The following is a 22,423-nucleotide window of genomic DNA, read 5'->3' as shown; positions in this document are numbered from 1 at the left end:
CACAGACAGTCACCCAAGGCTGGAATCGAACCCGGTTCCCGGCACTGTGGGGCAGCGGTTCTAACCACCATGCCACCGTGCGTCCCGAGTTAAACAGGACGTTCATCCTCAAAGAACACTCAACTGGATTGGCTCCCATCTGGAGGTCTTTCGACAGTGGAACACAAGAGCCTATTTTGTCAGTGCCTTCACGACAAGCTGAGAGCACAAAACGAACCAGCAGAGCTCTAAACCGGGGTGGTGGGTCTAACAGGAGGCTGATCACGTCCCTGTTTGGAGCAACCTCAAGCCTTATTCCCTTTTCTTTTACCCCCCATCACTCCCAGTGCCTCCAGCTCAATAAGGCGTCAAATGAGCAGTGCCAGTAATGTGTAGCATATCCTGTTTTAATTGCAGGGGATTCCTTGGAATTTTTAATCGTGGATTAGGCAGGAACCGACTCCAATGTGGAGAAAACAGAAATCGGTCAGCTCACCTCATTCTTTCATAGGAGGTGCGCGCCACTGGCCTGGGGGGTGGGGGGGAGGGAGGGTGATCGCCATCGGCGGGACCAGAGGATTCGGCCGGTGGGGAAGGCCGGGAAATTTGACCCCCCCCCCCCCCCCCCAGGCCTCCCGTTTCTTTCACTCCACAGGCGTCGCCAAGGCCCGGTGTGTTTCTGTTTTGGGACCATTTCAGAGTCAACCACATTGCTGTGCATCTGGAGTCACATGTCGGCCAGGCCAGGTAAGGAGGGCTGATTTCCTACCCGAAAGGACATTCGTGAACATAATGGGCTTTTGCAGTCGATGATATGTTCATGATCCACGTTTGCTGAGACCAATTTCAATTCAAGATTTTATTAATTGGATTTCAAATCCATAGAATCCCTACAGTGCCGAAAGAGACCATTTGGCCCATCGCATATGCGCACCTAGCCTAGGCGCACTCCCCCATACTATCCCGTTAACCCTGCAACCCCACCTAGCCTGCACACCTTTGGACTGTGGGAGGAAACCGGAATGCCGGGAGGAAACCCACGCAGACACGGGGAGAAGGTGCAAACTCCACTCAGTCACCCAGGGTCGGAATCAAACCCGTGTCCCTGGCGCCATGAGGCAGCGGCGCTAACCATATTCAACCCTCTGCCCTGGCGGGATTCGAAGACATGTCCCCAGGCACTGGCCTGGGTCTCTGCATTACCATTGCACCACTATCTGCCCCTATTATGGAATCATTAAATGAATTCAATGGATTGAAAGGGGAAGGATCTATCGGATGTGGCTGATCCATTTTCTCCATTATTACATTACCCCCATTGTCCAAATTATCCTCACTCTGTGAAAAAATATCCCGACTCTACAGCATAGAACATTTACTGCACAGTAAAGTGTTGTGGCTCAGTTGGTACTTCTGATTCTGTGCCATCATGTTTTGGGTTCAAGTCCCACGTACAGACCAAACATAGAAGATAGGAGCAGGAGGAGGCCATTCGGCCCTTTGAGCCCGCTCCGCCATTCATTATGATCATGGCCAATCATCCAACTCAATAGCCTAATCCCGCCTTCCCCCCATATCCTTTGATCCCCTTCACTCCAAGTGTTACATCTAAATGCTTTTTATTTTGGCCTCAACTACTTCCTGTGGTAGCAAATTCCACAGGCCAACCACTCTCTGGGTGAAGAAATGTCTCCTCATCTCAGTCCTAAATGTCCCGTATCCTCAGACTGTGACCCCTGGTTCTGGACACACCCACCATCGGGAACATCCTCCCTGCACCTCCCCTGTCTCGTCCTGTTAGAATTTTACAGGTTCCTATGAGATTCCCTCCCTCATTCTTCTGAACTCCAATGAATACCGATTCGATCTCTCCTCATACACCGGTCCCGCCATCCCAGGAATCAGTCTGGTCAACCTTCGCCGCACTCTCGCTAGAACAAGAGCATCCTTCCTCAGATAAGGGTATTATAATGGTCCAGGGGCAGTTCAGGGGGAGCACGGCGTTGTCAAGGTGATCAGAGGATTGGATAGGGTGGACAGTGAGAGCCTTTTTCCTCGGATGGTGATGTCTAGCACGAGGGGACATAGCTTTAAATTGAGGGGAGATAGATATAAGACAGATGTCAGAGGTAGGTTCTTTACTCAGAGAGTAGTAAGGGTGTGGAATGCCCTGCCTGCAACAGTAGTGGACTCGCCAACATTAAGGGCATTCAAATGGTCATTGGATAGACATACGGACGATAAGGGAATAGTGTAGGTGGGCTTTAGAGTGGTTTCACAGGTCGGAGCAACATCGAGGATCGAAGGGCCTGTACTGCGCTGTAATGTTCTATTGTTCTATTGTCTGTCGGATGAGATCGTACCTACTTGCTGCATCGAACAATTTTACCTCATGCTACCTATGGTTCTTTTGACAATCACTTTAAATTCTATGTGCAGTTGCCAGCACTGAGCAGTGAGGGACAACCGAGGAACAGCGTGAGTGACTTTGTATTCACTTGTTACAGCATCTGAGCATTGCCGCTTTTAAAGTTGTCGAGGGAAATCCACAACAGCGCAGAAGAAATTAGAGGTACGGCCAAAATAAACGGTGACTCATTATTTAATTTGTAACTGCAGCAGCCGACGAGAAATGCCATTCGGTCTCCTCCCCCTTTGAGGCTCGTCATTGGTTCGAACAGAGAGGGAGTAGAGTTTCAAAAACACATGAGTCTTGCTGCCTGCTCAGTGCTGCCAGTCACGCAGGGCAGCAATCAGTCGCAGGAGAACTGTGTGAGGGCAGTACAGAGGACGGCAGTCCATCAGCCGTGTGTGGCCACAGTGTGGGAGAGGGCAGCAGTTCATCAGCCGTGTGTGGCCACAGTGTGGGAGAGGGCAGCAGTTTATCAGCCGTGTGTGGCCACAGTGTGGGAGAGGGCACTTTTACCGTTCTCCAGGAATCCTGCTGTTTCATCCGAAGAGTAGGAGCCACCTTTCATTCATGCAACCCAATATATTCCCTGTTCTGGGTAAGTCGACAAGAAAAGTCCAATTGTGAGTCACTGCTCGGTCAATCCCTCTCTCTCTCTCTCTCTCTGTCACCCTTTCTCCTTCTGCCTCTCCGGTCTCGATGAATTATTGCTCGATGGATTTCCAATTCTTGGGAGTTTTAACTATTCCAGTCGGTGCATCTGTCAGACTGGGAGCTAAGCGTTCAGTGTGACGATGCGACAATGTGTGTTGTTTCCATTGCCAGTGCTCGTAGCCCGAGTGTGGAGACACCTTTCCCTTCAGTGTGGGCAAGGCTGCCAACGCTGCTGGGCACTTCCTCATCGAGTGGCAGCAGAGGCTGAGGCTGGGGGGGGGGGGGGGTGGGGGGGATGGCGTCCTGGGGTTTGCTCCAAACAGCTCATGCAAACATCAACCATGCTAATTTTCCTTGGGGGCTTTTTTTTTCAAACCATGTCAATGATTTCAGTGGATAGATGTGAGAAAGAAGGACTTGTATTTTTATAGCACCTTTCACAGCTACGACATTCCGTGGCTTTTACAGAGGATCAGGTGGTGTGGCACCCTCCGGATTTAGACAGTTAGGCACCCTCAGGATTTCGGCACCCTCCGGATTTAGACACCCTCCGGATTTAGACACCCTCCGGATTTAGGCACCCTCAGGATTTAGGCACCCTCAGGATTTAGGCACCCTCCGGATTTAGGCACCCTCCGGATTTAGGCACCCTCAGGATTTAGGCACCCTCAGGATTTAGGCACCCTCCGGATTTAGGCACCCTCAGGATTTAGACACCCTCAGGATTTAGGCACCCTCCGGATTTAGGCACGCTCAGGATTTAGGCACCCTCAGGATTTAGGCACCCTCAGGATTTCGGCACCCTCCGGATTTAGACACCCTCCGGATTTAGACACCCTCCGGATTTAGGCACCCTCAGGATTTAGGCACCCTCCGGATTTAGGCACCCTCAGGATTTAGGCCCCCTCAGGATTTAGACACCCTCAGGATTTCGGCACCCTCCGGATTTCGGCACACTCAGCATTTTGGCACCCTCCGGATTTCGGCACCCCCCGGATTTAGACACCCTCCGGATTTAGGCACCCTCCGGATTTCAGCACCCTCCGGATTTCGGCACCCTCCGGATTTAGGCACCCTCCGGATTTCAGCACCCTCCGGATTTTGGCACCCTCCGGATTTAGGCACCCTCCGGATTTCGGCCCCCTCCGGATTTAGACACCCTCCGGATTTAGACACCCTCCGGATTTAGGCACCCTCCGGATTTCAGCACCCTCCGGATTTTGGCACCCTCCGGATTTAGGCACCCTCCGGATTTAGGCACCCTCCGGATTTCAGCACCCTCCGGATTTAGGCACCCTCCGGATTTCGGCACCCTCCGGATTTTGGCACCCTCCGGATTTAGGCACCCTCCGGATTTCGGCCCCCTCCGGATTTCGGCCCCCTCCGGATTTCGGCACCCTCCGGATTTAGACACCCTCCGGATTTAGGCACCCTCCAGATTTCGACACCCTCCGGATTTCAGCACCCTCCGGATTTCAGCACCCTCCGGATTTTGGCACCCTCCGGATTTAGGCACCCTCCGGATTTCGGCCCCCTCCGGATTTAGACACCCTCCGGATTTAGACACCCTCCGGATTTAGGCACCCTCCGGATTTCAGCACCCTCCGGATTTTGGCACCCTCCGGATTTCGGCCCCCTCCGGATTTAGACACCCTCCGGATTTAGACACCCTCAGGATTTAGGCACCCTCCAGATTTCGGCACCCTCCGGATTTCGGCACCCTCCGGATTTCGGCACCCTCCGGATTTAGGCAGCCTCCGGATTTCGGCACCCCCCGGATTTCGGCACCCTCCGGATTTAGACACCCTCCGGATTTAGACACCCCCCGGATTTAGGTACCAGGCTACATTTCAAACAGCAATCCAGGAGTGAGATTGAAATGTACAACCTTGTGACTCAGAAAACAAAACTGTTAGCCACTGAGATACATAAAAACACCCAGCACACACACACACTGACACACTCACTGACACACTCACTGACACAGGCACACTCATTGACACACTCGCACTGACACACACAAACACACTCACTCACACACACACTCACACTGACACAGACACTCACACACTGACACTGACACTGACGCACACACACTCACACACACTCACACTGACAGACACTCACACTGACACAGACACACACACACACTCACACACACTCACACTCACACTGACACAGACACACACACACACACTCACTCACACTCACACACACTCACACTGACACAGACACACACACTCACACACACTCACACTCACACACACTGACACACACACACACGGACACAGACACACTCACACTCATACACACAGACACACACACACTAACACACGTACTTATACACGCACACTTGCACACACCCACACTGACACGCACACACTCACACACACGTACGCTCACGCACTCACACATGCAAACACACTGACACACACTCATGCACACACACATTCGCACAAACACTCACGCACTGACATACACACACTGACACACACACATTAACATACATACACAAACGTTCACACTGACACGCACACAAACTGGCACGCACACCACACGCACTCACACACAAACACACACAAACCACATGCACTCACACACCACACACACGCACACACACGCACACACCACACACACGCACCTGGACAGGCAAATGAGAGAAGGAGTAAGAGAAAAAGCGGTGAAAAAGCCAATTAAAAGAAAGTAATCTGGGAAATAGAGATGGAGAGAAGGACGGAAAGACTCGACTAACCGGGAAAGAGGGGAAGAAAGGAGGGACAGAGCAAAAAAAAAGAGAGACTGAAGGTGAGACCAGAAAAAGGAGGCAGAGAAAAAGCAGGAAAGATGGAAGGCACAGAGAGGGGAGGAGACGGTGATGGACAGGATGAAAACAGGGAGGAAAAGACGGCGGGATGAAGATGTAAATAAACTCAGTTACAGGATTAAACATTAACGTATAAACAGGCCCAGGAAAGTGTGGAACAGTGTGTTCTTTTCTCGATGTGAAAGGAACGATCAGGAAATACATGAATGCCACAGGAAGAGGAAGGTGGCAGGCAGCACGGGCTGATATGGGAGCGCAGGGAAAGGCCCCGTTTTGTAGAATGCCATGAAAGCAATAATGCCGTGTTCATGCTTCCTGTTGTTTGTGAATGATGCCTGGGCACAGTCCGGCCATGCAGCTACCGATCTGACTCAAGCCAATAGACAGAAATCAGGGCAGAAATTTCCAACACTGAGTCGAAAGGTCAGGTGCCAACAATTCGTGGCAGGTCACCGCATCAGAGAGCCGAGCCGCGATGCTTTGTTTTGAATTCGACCGTGAATGCACGTGGTGCGAAAGTGAGACAGGCGGCAGCGATCATTGGTTCCGCCGCAATAGGTCAGGCGCCCTGTCGCTACGTGTCACATTTCCACCTGAGCGCTTGTCACTTCTGGCAAATCCTGCGCGGTGGAATTCCACCCCGTTCCATCAGTTCAATCGAAGCGTTCGAAAGGGAATTACACTGTCATCTGAAGAAGGAGGGTTACAGGGAGAAGGCAGCAGAGAGACACTAAGTAAATTGCTCATGCCGGAGAACCAGTCCAGAAATGATAGGCCAAATGGCCTATCTCTATGCTCAGGTCAGGATGGAATGCAATCTTTTTTTATAAATTTAGAGTGCCCAGTTCATATTTTCCAATTAAGGGGCAATTTAACGTGGCCAACCCACCTCCCCTGCACATCTTTTGGGTTGTGGGGGCGAAACCCACGCAAACACGGGGAGAATGTGCAAACTCCACACGGACAGTGACCCAGAGCCGGGATCGAACCTGGGATCCCGGCGCCGTGAGGCAGCAATGCTAACCCACTGCGCCACCGTGCTGCCTGGAATGCGACCTTCAGGGGAACCGAGAGGGGGATGGCGTTTCGCGTTCCGTGAGGAAGCGTCGGTGCCCTGATGCCGCCCAGTCAGCGGACGGTACTGGCTGCCGCTAACGGGGAGGGCCAGAGGCTCTGCGAGAGCTGCTGATCAAACAGAGGCCCTTTCTTCCTGGATAGCGCCGAGCGTCTGGGATGCTGCCGGGACTGCACCATTTCCAGACGTAGGGGGACGTATTACCGCCGCATCCCTGCCTTGTGCCGCATGGAGGGGGACTTGGGGAGTCAGGAGGAGGGTTAGTCATGCACTGCCGAGTTCTCAGCCTCTCACCTGCTCTCGTAGCCATGCCGTTGAACATTGCGAAGAGGTACACTATTATGGGAGACGGTCCATCGTCTGAGTGGAGTGAAATTTATTTTGCCAGTTGGTTAGCCCACTCTTGACCTATGTGCGGGATTTTGGGCTGTCTTTTTTTTTTACATAGAATTTACAGTGCAGAAGGAGGCCATTCGGCCCATCGAGTCTGCACCGGCTCTTGGAAAGAGCACCCTACCCAAGCTCAACACCTCCACCCTATCCCCACAACCCAGTAACCCCACCCACCACCAAGGGCAATTTCGGACACTAAGGGCAATTTAGCATGGCCAATCCACCTAACCTGCACATCTTTGGACTGTGGGAGGAAACCGGAGCACCCGGAGGAAACCCACGCACACATAGGGGAGAACGTGCAGACTCCGCACAGATAGTGACCCGAGCCGGGAATCGAACCTGGGACCCTGGAGCTGTGCAGCAATTGTGCTATCCACAATGCTACCGTGTCTTATTGACGGAATTGTGAATGGTATTGAGCACTGTGCAACCATCAGCGAACATCCCACATGTGATGGAGGGAACGCTGTTGGTGAAGCAGAATATCATGACTGAGGCCGGGTTCTGTCATTATTTGATACCTCCATGTGCACCTTTCCCAACAGGAATGGCTGGGTGGCGGTTCGGAGCGGTTCACAATGTCCTCTTTCTAATCCAGTCACATCAAGAGCCAGTTTTGTGGTCTCTGTACTGATAGCCCGGGATCAGTCAACTTAACACAGCCTTTCAGATCATGAAAGGGTTTGATTGGAGCAAGAACACAACTCGGGGCGACAAACACAAGAGTCGCCCGTCAAGGATTCAGGAGAAGCGTTTAGCCAGAAGGTAGTTAGATTGTGGAACTCGCTACCACAGAGAGAAGATGATGAAGTACTTGAGGAGGAATGTAGGCAGAAACGTGAGGGAGAAAGGAATAGGACTTGCTGAGGAGGTGAGGTGAGGTAAGATTATAAGAGATTTCATAGAATAGAATTTACAGTGCAGAAGGAAGCCATTCGGCCCATCGTGTCTGCACTGGCTCTTGGAAAGAGCACCCTACCCAAGGTCCACACCTCCACCCTATCCCCATAACCCAGCAACCCCACCCAACACTATGGGCAATTTTGGTCACTAAGGGCAATTTCGCACGGCCAATCCACCTAACCTGCACATCTTTGGACTGTGGGAGGAAACCGGAGCACCCGGAGGAAACCCACGCACACACGGGGAGGATGTGCAGACTCCGCACAGACAGTGACCCAAGCCGGAATCGAACCTGGGACCCTGGAGCCTGTGAAGCAATTGTGCTATCCACAATGCTACCGTGCTGCCGGTAGGAGCAGATTTAGGCCATTTAGGAGCAGATAGGAGCAGCTTTAGGCCATTCGGCCCATCGAGCCTGCTCCGCCATTCAATAATTTCTCATCCCCATACTCCTGCCTTCTCCCCATAACCCCTGATCCCCTTATTAATCAAGAACCTATCTATCTCTGTCTTAAAGACACTCAGTGAATTGGCCTCCACAGCCTTCTGCGGCAAAGAGTTCCACAGATTCACCACCCTCTGGCTGAAGAAATTCCTCCTCATCTCTGTTTTAAAGGCTCGCCCCTTCAGTCTGAGGCGGTGCCCTCGGGTTCTAGTCTCTCCTACCCAGTGGAAACATCCTCTCCACGCCCACTCTATCCAGGCCTTGCAGTGTTCTGTAGGAATCTGTAAGGAGTCACAAACCCTGGCATTGACCAGCTGGACTGAAGTATCTGTTTCTGCGCTACAAGTGTCTGTATAAGGCTCTGATCCAGATCCTTATTGGTCTGTACCACGTATGCATTCACCCAACAATAACTGGGGCTGGTTTAGCACAGTGGACTAAACAGCTGGCTTGTAATGCAGAGCAAGGCAGCAGCGCGGGTTCAATTCCCGTACCCGCCGAAATGTGGCGACTAGGGGCTTTTCACAGTAACTTCATTGAACCCTACTTGTGACAATAAGCGATTATTATTATCATCAAAGCACCAACAAGCTGCATCTTAAACTACGGCAGTGCGATCAGTGGAACGACGAGTGGAATGTTTAAATATTGGAAAGGTGGCACAGTGGTGTGGCGGCAAGGTGGTACAGTGGTTAGCACTGCTGCCTCACAGCGCCAGGGACCCGGGTTCGATGCCGACCTTGGGTGACTGTGCGGAGTCTGCACGTTCTCTCCCCGTGTGTGCGTGGGTTTCCTCCGGGTGCTCTGGTTTCCTCCCACAGTCCAAAGATGTGCAGGTTAGGTGGATTGGCCGTGTTAAAATTGCCCCCTTAGTGTCCAAAGGTTAGGTGGGGTTACGGGGATAGGGCAGGCTAGTGGGCCTGGGCGGAGTGCTCTTTCAGAGGGTCGGTGCAGACTCAGTGGGCCGAATGGCCTCCTTCTGCACTTTAGGGATTCCATCGATAGTTGGAGCAGTTAGGTTTTTGGTCGGAGGTAGGATGCAGGTGATGTGTGTGTGTGTGTGTAAATAGCGAGGGGTTTCAGTCAATGTGAAAGAAATGAGGGAGTAGATTCAGCCACAGTGCTACAGGGCAAACTCAGGATTTGCAGAACAAGTAATAATTATTTCCCCAGAAACCTGCATTAAGAAGTCACAGCCCAAGCTCGCGGTTCATTTTGTGCTGGTGGCAATCCCAGATAGCCGAATACATAACACTGTGCGCTGAACTAGACAAAGAGCCAGAATAATGGCCCCAGTTAATATGCAAACCCTGAGCTGAGCAACAGGCAGTCAGACTAAAGCTTGCTCTCTGTGACTACGAGATCATCCAATCCTCCCTCGCATGGATTCCAGCTTGTGACTCGCTGCCAGGGATCTATTGTTCCCATTCATTTCCCTCGGATTGTGTCACTGTAGCCCGGGAAGTCACGCTTCAAGCTGTTGGAAGCATTTGAATTGAGGGCAGGAATGCAAAGTCCTTTCATGCGCTTCTGAGCCCTGGACTGAAACTGGAGGTTTACCAGCACGCCCTAACGCGCAACATTCCCTCGCCGAGCAACATTTAACCCCAGAGCGACCTCCGGATCGGCCAAGGGGCACTCGGATGGAGCAGAGGCGGGCAATTAAACATTGCTAGCGTTCGCTCCATCGCCGACAAGCACACCGAAAAGTGACGACTAGGAATCTGAGATTTAATAAAGAAAACGCCAAGGGAGGAGGCCGGGAAAGCACGACTGGCCAATCAGCAGCCGCCAGTGGGGAAAGGGAGTTTAATGGTGGGTGAGGGCTCGCCAGATGCCGGTCGGCACTCCCTGCGCAGGGCTGCGGCACTGTCTGAGGTGCTGGCTTCCAGGCGAGGTGCTCGTCCGAGGCCCTGCCTGCCACCCGCAGAATTCCATCCCTCCACCTGGAGTCTCCAGGAATTGGAGGTCGATCTCCGGGACACTGCCGCTGTGTGCGACCCTGGAGGGAAAGAGAATTATAATCGGGCCATTAAAATGTTTGTTCCTCGGGCAGCACGGTGGAGCAGTGGGTTAGCCCTGCAGCCTCACGGCGCCGAGGTCCCAGGTTCGATCCCGGCTCTGGGTCGCTATCCGTGTGGAGTTTGCACATTCTCCCCGTGTCTGCGTGGGTTTCGTCCCCACAACCCAAAGATGTGCAGGGTAGGTGGATTGGCCGCGCTAAATTGCCCCTTAATTGGAAAAAATGAATTGGGTACACTAAATTTAAAAAAAAATGTTTGTTCCTCTTTTGTCGCCCCACTTGAATATTTCGATTTGGCAGATGGAAAGAGAGTGAAAATGAAGGGTGGGAGGGGGTAGAAGGAGAGCTCCTTGGCTGACATCATCCAATTGGGCAATGAGTCTTTATTTATTCCAATTGGCGAAGGAAGGCCGTGCATCACAAGGTTGGCTGTGTTGGCTGACTAATAGACAGAGGGTGGGGGCAAGTCATACAGTGAAACCTCCAGGAATACATTTAGTCACAGTTGGCTACCCTAACATTCCCCTCGGAGATGAATGCAAATCTCTTTTTTTTTAGCGTTTGCTGCACAAGGGATTCCCGAGTTGATTATTAGCCCGTTGGACTGGGTAATGGGCGTCCCTCCCGTGGCCGACGTGTCCTGTGCGGGGTTTGAACCCGGGAGCGCCCGTTCCAGCGGCAAGGGCAGTGCCACCGCTCCACCAGACCTCCGAGATGAGTGAGAATGATCCCGTGATGCAATGTGAAAGAAGAGCGGGGAAATTCCTGACCACCGCACCCACCCTCCACCAACGTCACGAGCGCAGAGTCTCTGCCCAGGGTTGGCACTGCTGCCTGTGGGATCTCCCTGTGCACGGGTTGGCTGTTGCGCTTCCGTCACGACCACAGCGACTCCAGATCCATAGCAGGTCAACCCTGTAATGGCCGAGCAAGCCGCTCAGTTCTGGGGCAATTAGGGGTGGGCAATAAATGCGACACCCACGTCCCACGACTGATTGGTCTTTAAAAGTCCGTGATCAAAAGTTAACAGCTTGGATTTAGCAACTATCTGTGGGGATGGGGGGTTGGTTAGCAGAAATAATTTGAGCTAATTATCACCTACAGCTGGTCCAGGATGTGCAGTAGGTACAACATGCGTTTCGCTCTTACTGGGAGTGAAGTGCCCTCGTCTATCAGTTTCATTCTGAGTGTTACATCAGGGCCTGCCCTCCGTCAGTCACTGTAGCCCAGGTGAGGGGGTGAAAGCGTGGCTACGCTGGTAATCCGACTGCTACATAATCTAAGCTTGGGCGAATTAAACTCCAAAACTCCTGGCAATGTTCGGGTCAAACATTGACAGCAGGTAAGCCTTGGATCACACAACACAGAAGGAGATCGTTCGGCCCATCAAGTCAGTGGCTGCTCAGTCCCACTCCTGCTGCGCTGTTTAGCACAGGGCTAAATCGCTGGCTTTGAAAGCAGACCAAGGCAGGCCAGCAGCACAGTTCAATTCCCGTACCAGCCTCCCCGAACAGGCGCCGGAATGTGGCGACTAGGGGTTTTTCACAGTAACTTGAAATGAAATGAAAATGAATGAAAATCGCTTATTGTCACAAGTAGGCTTCAATGAAGTTACTGTGAAAAGCCCCTAGTCACCACATTCCGGCGCCTATTCGGGGAGGCTGTTCCGGAAATTGAACCGTGCTGCTGGTCTGCTTTCAAAGCCAGCGATTTAGCCCTGTGCTAAACCGCCCCTTCATTTGAAGCGTACTTGTGACAATAAGCGATTTTCATTTCATTCCCCAAGTCCCGCCAGATTTGTTTCCCCTTCCCTGCGCTGTCGAATCCAAATATATACGCTGTAAATTAGTTCAAATGTAGTTATTGATTTCCCATCTGTTCCATTCGCTGCAGCTTTCTAAAGACATTTCTCTGGGGTTGTGGGGTTGAGGGGGGTTGTGTTCTCCCCCCACATCCGCTCAGAGTTTTAGGACAATTGCTATCAGTAGCATTCAGAGTCTAACCCAGAGTCCCAGTGCTGCCACCCAGTCCGTCCCCGCCTCAAGGTTACGCTGTGTTGGGCCCTATCAAACACACCATGAAGCACTGCACTCAGCTGATAGAGGTCAAGCCCTCAAGCGGTCCACAGTGTGCCGTCCTACCCCCCCGCCACCAGCCTAGGCAGATAGCAAGAGTCAGCTATTTGTTTTGATGCTCGATCACGTGCCTATCAGAAAACACCACCAGGGCTTCCTGAACCCACAGCCGTTGCGTTGCCGATAACGACGGCCTGACAAACATGTTCATGTTTGCCTATTTCTGGGCAAAACTGACATTTCTAGGAAATGGAAGGACTCTCGGTGAGAGTGCCGCCCCCTCAGCCAAGTTTCAAAGTTGGGTGCGGTTCAGGGGCTGAGTTCCTGACTTGGCTGCTAGTTGGGCAGTGTCAGGCAGCTCCTATGGTCGCACTCTCGGCTCCCAGTCACAAGGGGCGGGGTTCGCCGTTCCCCGACGCCAATTTCGTAATCGGCATTCGGGCGGAGAATCCCTTCCGACGCCGAAATCGAGGCTGTCGGACGCACGTTTTGTATGCTGCGCCCCCCTCCGAAACGGCGCCACCGCGGTGCGTGCCGCATGCTGTTGGGACAACGTTAGCGCAGCGCCTGAAGGCCCTCCCCCGATGGGCCGAGTTCCCGACCGCGCGCGGCCGACACGTGGTCTGAGCGGTCGGGAACCCGGCGTGGCGGCTGCGGACTGGGCCCAGCGCTGCCACAGTCGGGCGGGAGCCGTGCTGCTGGCCGGGGGGGGGGGGGGGGGGGGGATTCCGCGAGGGCTGAGGGGACTGGTGAGGGTGGCCAGGGGGGGACTATCTGGCAGGACGAGTCCGCGCACGGCCGGCGCCATGTTTTACGACGCGACCGCTGCAGGTCATCGCCGTGAGCATGCCTGGCCACGGACCCGCCCATTCTCCAGCCGTTTTATCGTGGGGGCCGGTGGGGGGGGGGTTACGCGGCGCGGTTGCTAGCCCCTCACCGGTCACAGCATCGGTGAGGAGCGGGCGCCGATTCTTTTGCCGTAAAACGCCAAAGATCCTCCGCACTTGGGCACAAAGACGGTGAATCCAGCCCGAGGTTCTTTGTTTTCTCCCCATTCCAGGGGGCTTGAGCACCAAACTCAGGGCTGGTACCCCAGTGCCGTACTGAGGGAGTGCCTCGCCGTCGGAGAGGCCGCCTTTCAGATGTGACATTAAACTACACTGCCTGCCTGCTCGGGGCGGGGGGGGGGGGGGGGGAGATGGCCGCTCGGCCCATTGTGCGCATGCTGACTCTTTGAAAGAGCTATTCAATTCGTCCCACTCTGCTGCTCTTTGATAGTAGCTCTGCAAAGGTTTGCACTTCGGATAGTTATTAAATTATCTCTTAAAAGTTGTGATTGAATCACCTTACACCACCCAAATCCGATTATTCCCATAATTAAAGGAAAATACTGCCGACGGCTGGGCAGCACGGTAGCACAGTGGTTAGCACGGTTGCTTCACAGCTCCAGGGTCCCCGGTTCGATTCCCGGCTTGGGCCACTGTCTGTGCGAGTCTGCACGTTCTCCCCGTGTCTGCGTGGGTTTCCTCCGGGTGCTCCGGTTTCCTCCCACAGTCCAAAGATGTGCAGGTTAAGTGGATTGGCCGTGCTAAATTGACCCTTAGTGTCCAAAAAGGTTAGGTGGGGTTACTGGGTTACGGGGATAGGGTGATGGTGGGGCTTAGATCGGGAGCTCTTTCCAAGGGCCGGTGCAGACTCGATGGGCCGAATGGCCTCCTTCTGCACTGTAGATGCTATGAAAATGCTGGGAAAGCTCAGCGGCACCTTCTGCTGCCTTCCCTCTATGCCGCTATCAGCATCTTCTTCAGTCCTTCACACTGCCATGAACACTTCCTCTGCCTCGTCCCCTACTCACAGTTGTCGCTTCCTCTCCCAGCTCCCAGCTATCTCTGACTTTCCAACTTGCTCCCTCTGCTCCAACCCCTCTTAAACATAAGAAAATCCATCTGACCGCATCCGATCTTCTGCTCTCAGGAAGCGTCGTACAGACTCAAAACATTAACTTCTGTATCTCTCGTCACAGATGGCTGTCCGACCAGTGGGGTCTTTCCAGCATTTCCTGTTTTTATTTCCAATTATTACCACTCACCGAGTAAAAAAAGCAGTTCCCTTTTGCCCAACCTGACACCGTTGGTTACCGTCCTTTTTAGCACTGGTCGCACTTTTTACTTGTTTATTTTGTCGAGAATCTTTCCCGATGGTGAACAACTCTCTGCTCGAAGGGGAACGACTCTGGCCTCTTCAGCCTCTTCAGTCTCTTCACAATGGTGAAATCTTTCATCTCCGGTATAATTTTGGGGCTGGTTTAGCACACTGGGCTAAATCGCTGGCTTTGAAAGCAGACCCAGGCAGGCCAGCAGCACGGTTCGATTCCCGTACCAGCCTCCCCGAACAGGCGCCGGAATGTGGCGACTAGGGGCTTTTCACAGTAACTTCATTTGAAGCCTACTTGTGACTTTAGGGGCAGCACGGTAGCCTTGTGGATAGCACAATTGCTTCACAGCTCCAGGGTCCCAGGTTCGATTCTGGCTTGGGTCACTGTCTGTGCGGAGTTTGCACATCCTCCCCGTGTGTGCGTGGGTTTCCTCCGGGTGCTCCGGTTTCCTCCCACAGCCCAAAGATGTGCAGGTTAGGTGGATTGGCCATGATAAATTGCCCTTAGTGTCCAAAATTGCCCTTAGTGTTGGGTGGGGTTACTGGGTTATGGGGATAGGGTGGCAGTGTTGACCTTGGGTAGGGTGCTCTTTCCAAAAGCTGGTGCAGACTCGATGGGCCGAATGGCCTCCTTCTGTACTGTAAATTCTATGACAAATTCTATGACAAGAAGCGATTTTCATTTCATTTCATTTTAGTAAACCTCCTCGGCCCCCTGTTTCAGCTCTCAACATCCTTCCTTAAGTGACGGAAGAATGGACTATCGGAGAGAATCTTCGCCCCCCCCCCCAGTCCCCCCCAATGGCATGTTTTGCCTTGTTGGAATGGCCCACCATTTGCCCGTGGCGGAATCTTCCAACCCCGCCGATGTCAACGGATTTTCCTGTTGTTCCCACCCTCTGCCGCCAGGAGATCACTGTCGGCAGGATTGGAAGATCCCACTGGTGTGGATGGCTGGAGAATTTCAGCCTATTTCTGGACAGGGTTTAAAAGCAGCATCCCCCCACCCCCCATCCCATGGGTTCCCCGCACAGTAAATTACGTCATAATTGGCCCACTTACAGCTGCTTCACTGCCTCTTAAGGCTCACTGGAAAGGGTGAGGACAACAGAAGGGGAACCACTTGTTCGAATTACTTGTGCTGTATTTTATACTGAAAATACCTACAGCCATAAAAATGGCGTGCAGCGTTTTAGGACTGCAGGGAGTTGCTCCCGGGGTGTCGGCTGTCCAGCGTGCCCTGACTACAGGTGGAAAAACTATCAGGAAAAATTGGCCTTGAGGCCCAACCCTATCTGACCCTTTTTTGGTGGAGCCAACAAACCCTCTCTCGGTCTCAGTATTGAACTAACAACGCATTGCGAGACGAGCTAGTGCCGGGGGTTAGAGTGGGAAAGACACTAGAGGAAAGGAGGTCTACATGGGGATTTGGGGAGAGTGGGAATTGTTTTTAATCTATTCATAGAATGTGGGCACCGCTGGCTAAGACAACGTTTATGCCCATACCCAGTTGCCCGTGAGAAGGTGATGGTGAGCTGCTTTCTTGAACCCACTGCTGTCGATGTGGTGTAGGCACCCCCACAGTGCTGTTAGGGAGGGAATTCCAGGATTTTGACCCCGCAACAGGGAAGGAACGGCCGATATATTTCCAAGTCGGGATGCTGAGTGGCTTGGAGAGGAACTGCTAGGTGGGGGTGTTCCCAGGTGTCTGCTGCCCTTATCCTTCCCAGTGGTAGCGGTCGTGGGTTTGGAAGGTGACATTGAAAAAGCCTTAGTGAGTTGCTGCAGTGCATCTTGTTGATGGTATAGACGGGTGCCACCGTTCGTCAGCAGTGGAGGGAGTGAATGTTTGTGGATGGGGTGCCAATCAAGCGGGGCTGTTTTGTCCTGGCTGGTGTCGAGCTTCTTGAGTGTTGTTGGAGCTGAACTCTTCAAGGCAAATGGAGGGTATTCCATCACACTCCTGACTTGTGTCTTGTAGGTGGTGCATCGGCTATGCAGAGTTAGGAGGTGAGTTACTTGCTGCTGGATTCCCAGCCTCTGACCTGCAGTTGTAGCGCGGTACTAATCTGGCTGGTCCAGTTAAGTTTCTGGTCAATTATGACCCCAGGAAGTTGATCGTGGCGATTCAGTGATGGTAATGCCTTTGAATGTCAAGGGGCGATCGTTCAATTCTCTTTTGTTGGAGATGGTCATTGCCTGGCACTTGTGTGGCATAAATATTACTTGCCACCCAAGTTGCAAGAAAGGAATATTGTTGCTTAGTTGTATTAGCATCACATTTAAATTAGCTAGTTACAGTGTCTTAAATGCTCTATTTTTGGTAGAAAGAGCTGTGCTTGTTCATTACTTTGCACTTCAGTAAAGATGCACTGAATGCAAGAAGAAACAATATCATCTTGTTAAATGTTTCTTATATTAATGAAAGAGACCATTTGGCTTATTGAAAGAGCCAGCCAATTATTTCAAATTAGTCTACCTCTTGGATAGCGACTGAACTCAGCCGAAATATTTCGGTCTGTCCACTTCTATTTAAGTATCCTGTTAACAGCATGGTAAGCATTAATCATTATCAAAGCACAACATTGCGCGAAAAGAGCTTTTGCAAGTGTGGAGTCTCACTCTTTCAGCCTTTCATTGTTTTTGGAGGTCAAAAGTAATTCAACTACGTTCTTCGGTTTCTGATTTTTCCTGTCTCTTTTACCGCCGTCCCTTCCTTGGGCTGGATTCTCCGATATTGAGGCTATGGCCGGAGGAAGTGTCTGGTTTTCCGCCAAAACAATCGCGAGGCCCCAGCACAATCCTCCGACCGGTGAGGGGTTAGCACCCGCGCCACTTAAAACGCACGGCTGGAGAATTACCGGATTCGCGGCCGGGCGTGCGCACAGCGACGATCTGCTGCAGTCGTGCTCCTCGATGATGCCGTTTCGGAGGGGCGGAGCATTCAAAAAACAGGCGCCGCCCCCGATTTGCTCGTAAACGGGGATTCTCCGCCCAATCACCGATTACGATATCGCCGTTGGACAACCGAGAATCCCGCCCATTCCATTTCTTCCCCTCTCCTTATTTCACTTTCTGTACCTGGTTCAACACTGAATCTGTCATTCTCAGAGACACTTGGTGCTATAGACTCTGCGCTGCTCATTAACGCCGCCGCAGTCTGATTGGCTGAGGTACACTGACTTGCCCTGTGCATTGAGCTCTCGGATGCTCTGTGGAGGGCATGGCGCCGACTGACAGAGGGAAAGTTGCCCTCAGGAAGTCAATGCGCATGCGGAATCCTTACAAACACTTGGCAATGATTGTCCGTTCATTGCTCACAGCAGATGCCAGCCTACATAACCATGAGTACAGGTCATATTCCAGTCTAAATAAAGAGAACACAAGGGTTTCACAGATCAAAAGCTATACTGCAAACACATTAGAATTTACTTGCACTGTGCAGCTGACCATAATTATTCGAAAAGGGGAGCGGTCTCACTATTAGATCTCGCTTGACCGCACATTAGGAAACTGTGTCATTCCCAGCAGAAGTGAAATTTGAGTATTGCTTTATCATTTGCCTTATCAGCACCTCCCAGAAGTTATTTTAAGTTTCCATTCTTCTAAATCTGATGCTGATATGAATCATATTGTTCATGTTGTGTGCAATGGGTAGTTTGAGCACGTCGTATTGCTGGCATGCCCTGGGACTGAGCAAATCCAGCTCGCTCCATCGCTGAAGGACCCCCGAGATGTCACAACCCATGGCTGAGTAACTGATTCAACAGCACCACATCCCTATTGTTGTAGAACTGACTGAGCTCATGGACAGTAACAATGCATCGCTTCGTGTCTCATTCAACAAGACTTCAAAACCATTGTTTTATCTTCCACTGCAGACAGGATCGTCACAATCCATTGCTGACCGACTGACTGACTCACCCGACATAAACAGGCTTGCTTTGAAGTAAAAAAACTTGCATTCATTGTGCACCTCGCAGAGACTGGGAGGAGATTACAGAGAGTGGGAGGAGGTTACAGAGACTGGGAGGAGATTACAGAGACTTGGAGGAGGTTACAGAGACTAGGAGGAGATTACAGAGACTTGGAGGAGGTTACAGAGACTCTGTAATCCCCTCCCTGTCTCCGTAATCTCCTCCCAGTCTCCGTAATCCCCTCCCTGTCTTTGTAATCTCCTCCCAGTCTCTGTAAACTCCTCCCAGTCTCTGTAATCTCCTCCCTGTCTCTGTAATCTCCTCCCAGTCTCTGTAATCTCCTCCCTGTCTCTGTAATCTCCTCCCAGTCTCTGTAATCTCCTCCCTGTCTCTGTGATCTCCTCCCTGTCTCTGTAATCTCCTCCCAGTCTCTGTAATCTCCTCCCAGTCTCTGTAATCTCCTCCCAGTCTCTGTAATCTCCTCCCAGTCTCTGTAATCTCCTCCCTGTCTCTGTAATCTCCTCCCAGTGTCTGTAATCTCCTCCCAGTCTCTGTAATTTCCTCCCAGTCTCTGTAATCTCCCCCCAGTCTCTGTAATCTCCTCACAGTCTCTGTAATCTCCTCCCAGTCTTTGTAACCTCCTCACAGTCTGTGTAACCTCCTCCCAGTCTCTGTAATCTCCTCACAGTCTCTGTAATCTCCTCCCAGTGTCTGTAATCTCCTCCCAGTCTCTGTAACCTCCTCCCAGTCTCTGTAATCTCCTCCCAGTCTCTGTAATCTCCTCCCTGTCTCTGTAATCTCCTCCCAGTCTCTGTAATCTCCTCCCAGTCTCTGTAATCTCCTCCCACTCTCTGTAGTCTCCACCCAGTCTCTGTAACCTCCTCCCAGTCTCTGTAACCTCCTCCCAGTCTCTGTAATCTCCTCCCAGTGCCTGTAATCTCCTCCCTGTCTCTCTAATCTCCTCCCAGTCTCTGTAATCTCCTCCCAGTCTCTGTAATCTCCTCCCACTCTCTGTAGTCTCCACCCAGTCTCTGTAATCTCCTCCCAGTCTCTGTAACCTCCTCCCAGTCTCTGTAACCTCCTCCCTGTCTCTGTAATCCCCTCCCTGTCTCTCTTATCTCCTCCCTATCTCTGTAAGCCCCTCCGTGTCTCTGTTGTCATGATATGCACACATGCACACAATGAGATACAGACAGGCAGTGACAGACACCCAGTACAGCCAATCAACACACAGGACAGAACACAACCAATCACCAGGCAGAACACTAGAAGATGGTCTCCCACTATAAAACACACGAGCCATCAATACTCTGCCTCTTTCCACTGGTGACAACTGTAGTGACAGTCAGGGTGTATACATCATATAGCACCTTCTACACGTGGCTCAGAGCTAGTCTGGTCTAGTTAGTTGTAGTAAGCACGCTTAGATTAGTAGAGTGTCAAACCCACAGCAAACTGTGTGCCCTGCTTAACAAGTTCAATAAAGCGTATTGAAATAACATCAAAGTTTGGAGTCTACTTTCAAGTACAACTGCATCCAGTTGCAGTCCGTGTTACCCCAGGGTGATTAACACGACATCTGTCACACCCTCTGTCGTGTTGGGTGTTCCGCTATACAGACGAACCAACACGGTTGCAGATGGTACAACTCTGTTTTATTACTATCAATAACAACATCTGTAAACATATGACTGTGGTTCGTTTTAACCTGTGGACGCAGCCCGAACACTATCTTAGAGAGGCACTCAGCACATGGTGCATGTCTGAGTGGTACGCTGTGAGCTCTATGCCCTGAGCTGTCTCCTGCTGGAATGAGCGGGAACTGTGGTGTTCCCCGTTTTATAGTGCGTGTGCTCTCACTGGTGATTGGCTGTGATGTTGCGTGTGTGTTGATTGGTCCGTTGATCTGTCCATCAGTGTGTATGTGTGTTTGCACCATGATGTTTATCTGAATATCATGACACCCTCTCTATCTCTGTTAACTCCTCCCTGTCTCTGTAATCCCCTCCCAGTCTCTGTAATCCCCTTCAAATGTGCTCTGTCATTCAATACGATCAATGCGACGGGGCTGCACAGAGAGGGGGGAGCCTGGATCCTTTTTCAGGGGGTCGGCGCAGACTTGATGGGCCGAATGGCCTCCTTCAGCACTGTAGGGATTCAATGGTTCTATGATACTACCTCAAGCCCACCTTCCCACATTACTCCCACTATCCCTCGATAACCTTCAAATGTAATAACCTGTCAATCTCCGTCTTGAATAACCTCAGTGATTGGGTCTGCTGGGAACTCCGGGGTAGATAAGTCCAAAGACTCTCCACCCTCTGGGTGAAGAAATTTATCTTCAATTCGGTTGAGGATGAGGAAATAAAAACACCGAAGATGGGGATTACATCCCAAACATCCCTGGATCACCCTCCCCCACCTTGTTCATGCTTTTTTGTTATTGTTTTACTGCAATGATTAGAGCTGTGAACATTTCTAGGAACTGGCTGAAAGAACAAAGGTTGGCAATACATTGAACGTCATAAAAGTATATATTGTCTCGGCAACTGGAGCCAATCGCTTCAGAACCTGACAGGAGTCGGCAGAATGTATCGGAAGATATTGCATTGACCTTTGTACTTCAACTTTATGCCTTGGATATTTGTTGTTTCAGTGTAGAGGGAGCTTTATTCTGTATCTAACCCCGTGCTGTACCCTCCCTGGGAGTGTTTGATGGGGACAGTGTAGAGGGAGCTTTACTCTATATCTAAGCCCGTGCTGTACCTGTCCTGGGATTGTTTGATGGGGACAGTGTAGAGGGAGTTTTACTCTGTATCTAACCCCGTGCTGTACCTGTCCTGGGATTGTTTGATGGGGACAGTGTAGAGGGAGTTTTACTCTGTATCTAACACCGTGCTGTACCTGTCCTGGGAGTGTTTGATGGGGACAGTGTCGAGGGAGCTTTACTCTGTATCTAACCCCATGCTGTACCTGTCCTGGGAGTGTTTGATGGGGACAGTGTAGAGGGAGTTTTACTCTGTATCTAATCCCGTGCTGTACTTGTCCTGGGAGTGTTTGATGGGGACAGTGTCGAGGGAGCTTTACTCTGTATCTAACCCCGTGCTGTACCTGTCCTGGGAGTGTTTGATGGGGACAGTATAGAGGGAGCTTTACTCTGTATCTAACCCCATGCTGTACCTGTCCTGGCAGTGTTTGATGGGGACAGTGTAGAGGGAGCTTTACTCTGTATCTAACCCCGTGCGGTACCTGCCACATCAGACAACTGCAGGAGAGTTGGGTACTGTGCTGAGACACCTTAGATTCGAGTTGGGGGCATGGAATGCACTGCCTGTGGAAGTAGTTGAGTCGGAAATGTTAGGGACCTTCAAGCGGCTATTGGATAGGTACATGGATTACAGTAGAATGGTGGGGTGTAGATTAATTTGTTCTTAATCTAGGACAAAAGTTTGGCACAACATCGTGGGACGAAGGGCCTGTTCTGTGCTGTATTTTCTATGTTCTATGTTCTTAAGGCCTCTCTTTGAGTATCAGTTAGCATAAATTGCTGTAGCTAAATTATTCAGGT

At 51.5% G+C, this 22,423-nt stretch overlaps 1 protein-coding gene across 1 annotated transcript in view; it reads left to right on the top strand.

The window, feature by feature from the left end:
• The first annotated feature begins 2,653 nt into the window (after nucleotides 1-2,653).
• LOC140403318 (adhesion G protein-coupled receptor E3-like) overlaps nucleotides 2,654-22,423 on the top strand; it is an 89,666-nt gene continuing 69,896 nt past the window's right edge. The window contains exon 1 of the mRNA XM_072491165.1: nucleotides 2,654-2,987. Coding sequence (XP_072347266.1) covers nucleotides 2,960-2,987 — 28 coding nt within the window. The 5' untranslated portion in view covers nucleotides 2,654-2,959. The remainder of the gene's footprint in view (nucleotides 2,988-22,423) is intronic.

Source organism: Scyliorhinus torazame, chromosome 27, assembly GCF_047496885.1.
Source record: "Scyliorhinus torazame isolate Kashiwa2021f chromosome 27, sScyTor2.1, whole genome shotgun sequence".
Classification (NCBI taxonomy): Eukaryota; Metazoa; Chordata; class Chondrichthyes; order Carcharhiniformes; family Scyliorhinidae; genus Scyliorhinus; species Scyliorhinus torazame.
This window is presented reverse-complemented; position numbering and strand designations above follow the sequence as displayed.